This window comes from Tarenaya hassleriana, unplaced genomic scaffold, assembly GCF_000463585.1.
Source record: "Tarenaya hassleriana unplaced genomic scaffold, ASM46358v1 Cleome26, whole genome shotgun sequence".
In the NCBI taxonomy this organism is placed as follows: domain Eukaryota; kingdom Viridiplantae; phylum Streptophyta; class Magnoliopsida; order Brassicales; family Cleomaceae; genus Tarenaya; species Tarenaya hassleriana.
In genome coordinates this window covers 2,272,421-2,276,477 of record NW_010965869.1, presented here as the reverse complement: position 1 = coordinate 2,276,477, position 4,057 = coordinate 2,272,421, and the positions used below count along the sequence as shown (strand labels likewise).

The 4,057-nt window shown below is 42.4% G+C and overlaps 2 protein-coding genes across 2 annotated transcripts in view; one reads left to right on the top strand and one right to left on the bottom strand.

Annotated features, from left to right (window-relative positions):
* Nucleotides 1-1,829, bottom strand: part of LOC104817034 (50S ribosomal protein L5, chloroplastic) — a 2,184-nt gene extending 355 nt beyond the window's left edge. Inside the window, exons 1-4 of the mRNA XM_010546102.2 lie at nt 1,516-1,829; nt 933-1,133; nt 575-717; nt 1-199 (exon numbers count right to left, since the gene is read on the bottom strand). Of these exons, the coding sequence (XP_010544404.1) occupies nt 1-199; nt 575-717; nt 933-1,133; nt 1,516-1,776 (804 nt within the window). The 5' untranslated portion in view covers nt 1,777-1,829. The remainder of the gene's footprint in view (nt 200-574; nt 718-932; nt 1,134-1,515) is intronic.
* Nucleotides 1,830-2,276: 447 nt separating this feature from the next.
* Nucleotides 2,277-4,057, top strand: part of LOC104817033 (CAAX prenyl protease 1 homolog) — a 4,419-nt gene continuing 2,638 nt past the window's right edge. Inside the window, exons 1-4 of the mRNA XM_010546101.1 lie at nt 2,277-2,454; nt 3,285-3,432; nt 3,817-3,901; nt 3,994-4,057. Coding sequence (XP_010544403.1) covers nt 2,424-2,454; nt 3,285-3,432; nt 3,817-3,901; nt 3,994-4,057 — 328 coding nt within the window. The 5' untranslated portion in view covers nt 2,277-2,423. The remainder of the gene's footprint in view (nt 2,455-3,284; nt 3,433-3,816; nt 3,902-3,993) is intronic.

Genomic DNA, 4,057 nt, shown 5'->3' with positions numbered 1-4,057 from the left:
TCCCTTCCCTTTGCCTTTGGACTCAAAATGATGAGACTTGAGCTTCTTCTTCCTCACCTGACCAGCTGCAGAGCCAGCACCGCCTCCTTCCCTGAATGGCATTCCCATGAGAGCCAATAGTTTCTGTCCTTCTTGATCGGTTTTGGCCGTTGTGGTTATGCACACATCCATCCCTCTTGCTTTCCCGATGGCATCAAACCTAACAATACCCACCATTATGTGAATTAAACCTTTGGATATATACAGCTATACTATGTAAAATCTGAAGCCCGAAACTTTGATAAAAAGCTGACGAGAATGTAGGATATCCATGTTAATTAACGAGTCATCATCTCACAAGAAAACTTGCAGCCATCGTCTCTACATATATACAGTAACTGTATCAGTTGAAAATGGTCTCCAAAGCTCATGATTTGGGTAAGGTTTGATCCCCCGATGAACCAAAGACTAGAATGGAGGATATCCATTTCAATTAAAATGAAGATAGATTGACCAGTAGACAAAGGGATCCATTTTTTTATAGTTTAAATTCGATGGTTATATAAGATGGTCTGTAGTTGGTTAAAAGGAATACCTGATTTCTGGAAACACACTCTGGTCACGGATGCCAATGCTGTAGTTCCCGTGCCCGTCAAAGCTGTTGGGGCTCACACCCTGGAAATCCCGGGCTCTTGGAAGGGCTAAGTTGATCAGACGATCCAAGAATGAGTACATTATCTGTCAAAACAACACAAGGAATTAGTGTTCCTTACACAAAGAAGCCAACTTCCGGTCAAACAAACTCAACTACATCAGAAATATGATGAGTAAAGTATGCAAACTAGCTTAAAGCATCCAGCTTTATTGTAGGGAAGTCGAGTTTTGAACACAAACGAGACACCAGAAACGGACAGTTGGAAGATTCAATAAAGAGCAAAATCTGGAAGGCTCACATTTCCTCTGAGGGTGACAGCAATCCCAAGAGGCTGTCCTTCCCTGATCTTGAAGGTGGCAATGGAAGCCCTTGCTCGTGTCTTTATGGGTCTCTGCCCTGTAATAAGTGCCATATCATTCACTGCAGACTCCAAACCCTTTGCATTTTGCGCTGCATCTCCGATACCACAGTTCACTACAATCTTCTCAATCTTTGGAACCTGTTAAAAAGATGTCGAAAAAACCAGAATTTCGGTTTGCAATTCCAAGCAGCAAATGCGACTTGACTAAGAATTGTGACCCGGAATTTAAAACTGAAACATGGAATCAGACTCAAAAATCATATTCGAGAATCAAAATTGCAACAGAAGGCGGACACCTAAAACAAGAGCTCACCGAACAATAACTCCTATAGTAAAAGGGTGTTCATCAAAACCAAGACACTCTGCAATATCAACCCGGATTAAGTTCAAGGTCTAATCGATCAAAGTTCCAGGCTTGATAAAATCCACACCCCTCGAATTCAAGCCCACTAAAACGTATAATCTTCCACAGTGCCAAGAACCCCAAAAGGACAAAAGGGGTAGGAGAATTGGATCTCACCTGGTGCACGTTAGTGTACTTGAACTCTTCTTTAAGCAAAGGAACAATCTTCTCGAGATAAGAGGCTTTTAGCCGGTGGGTCTTCTCGGCCTCTGACTTCTCTACCAGTACAGTACCGGAGGCCGTCCCCTTCACCCCCGCCCCTAAACCTCCATTCCTCGGCGGCGGCGGAAGAATCCGAGCTGAGGAAGGAGACGATAGTGTCAGGAACCGACCGTGAAAGGAAGAAGCAGTCGACTGCAGAAGCGAAGGGCACGACATTGTCGACGCTCTGCGAAGCTCTCGAGTGGATAAAGTTGCGGGCAGAATTGGGTTCGTCGTCGTTAATCTGCGAAGGTAATGGCATTTTCGTAATATCTTGATATATGAGGATAAGGATTTTCTTGTTCACCCCACGAATCAATAACTCTCTGTTATCACGCCCCGTATAATTGATTCGAACAAAAGGAACCCCAAAGCTTTTATCTACAATAAATCCCAGATTTTATACTTGATCCAGATGCAAATTAGTATGCTTAAAAACTAATTTGTTATGAAATTTTCATAAAATATATTTTGAAATGGTGAAATATTTACCGTATATTGCACATGCAAAGGGGGGGGGTATTTGGGAATTCCAAAATTTAACGGTCATTAGAAAGATATTAAGGCGATAAAATATTTAAATGAACTCACGGCATAAAACGACGACGTCCGAGTAACTCTCCCGGCCCACTATTGGGCCATACCCGTATTTGTAATCGGGTTTCGAATCTGTATCATATCGTCGTCATTCTACAAGACCGTCTCTTACCAGTGCCGATTTACCTCACTCTCTCCCATCCCTCCGTCGCTGCTGTATCTCCTTCTTTCCTTCTCTCTTCTTCTCCGATTTGCCTCACTCGGCACTGCAACTCGCTTGGACAGCCATGGCGTTTCCGTACATGGAAACCGTCGTCGGTAAGCTTCTGCTTCTTGTCGAGAAAACTCGTCTCTCAGTATCATATCGTCTCTTTTTATCTCGTTTGGTTTTCCTTCGTTTTTGTCTCATCGCGTTTGAGACTCCGTGTATGGTTTCTTGGTCCATTTCTCTTACCTTTTTGCGGGTTCTTCTTGCCGGTTGCAGCATCTTGATCTGGTTTTTTCTTGATCGAACTATTCCCTATCTTGCGTGTTTGTTTTCGTCCGCTATCTATGGTTCTCGTGATCTCTACATCATCTGCTCTAATTATTAGTGTATACGAAGCTTTATGCATACAGTATGCATCTCTGTTTAGGATTCCTTAGGGTTTGGGGTGAAAACAGTTGGCAACTCATGCGATGGGAGTTGTTGGGGCAGATGCTTTCGTTTCTTCTAGGTTTTGTGTTAACCGGACCGATTTTAAGGAGAAATTTAGAGCTGGGATAAGAATTTTGGTGCCTTTTGCGAACGTGAATAAATGCACGAACTCCATTTTTGGAAATGTCTTAGTGCGCCTATCGAGCAGATAGTTGCATAAATTGGGATCCTATGTTTGTAGATACAGATTGCTCAGCGAGAATAGTTATTGTAGGAGTGCTTGGAGCGAGTTGTTGAAGGAATTAGGCCATGACAACTCTTTTTCTTCAACATGTTAAAACGCATGAATGACACTTGTTCTTTTTATTAAGAATGAAACTGAATTAGGAAAGGAAGGAATTGCATCTGGTGGATGGAGAAGCAGAAGAGAAGGAATATAACTGAAACTTTCAATTATGCCTTAGTGTGTGGTTTATCCGAATCATATCTGTTCTTCTCTTCTTTCTTACAGGGTTTATGATAATGATGTACATATTTGAAACTTACTTGGATTTGCGGCAACATGCTGCTCTCAAGCTGCCAACCCTCCCTAAAACATTGGTAGGACTAATTGGCCAGGAGAAGTTTGAGAAATCTCGAGCATACAGTCTTGACAAAAGGTTTGTCTCCTTTTTTTTGCTTATCTGTGGTTGTAGTTGAAGGGGAGCCTTGGCTCACGTGTAAGGTGTTGTCGTTGTGACCTAGAGGTCACGGGTTCGAGTCCTGGAAGCAGCCTCTTGCAGAATATTATGCAAGGTAAGGTTTGCGTACAATACACCCTTGTGGTGGGACCCTTCCCCGGACCCCCGATCAACGGGATGCTTTGTGCACCGGGCTGCCCTATCCTGTGGTTGTTGTTAGTGTCTTATAATGTTGAGCATCTTTCTTGTCTCTTTCTTGTCTCTGGACCACTAAAATGTTGGTGTCTCTTATTTTCTTCCATATCCATCATTTCAGTTACTATAACGTCTTCTGAGATCGTTGCTTTTGTTGCCTTTTTTCAGCTATTTTCACTTTGTTCAAGGATATGTCACCATTCTGATGGATTCTGCGATTTTGTTCTTCGGGATATTACCTTGGTTTTGGAAGGTACATTATTTGACATATTATATTGGGTTTGGGTCTCCTGTAATATTAATATGCAGCCTTACGATGATCTTAACTTTTCATTGTTGTTTCAGAAATCAGGAGATTTTCTGCCTTCAGTGGGTCTTGACCCAGAGAATGAAATACTGCACACTCTTT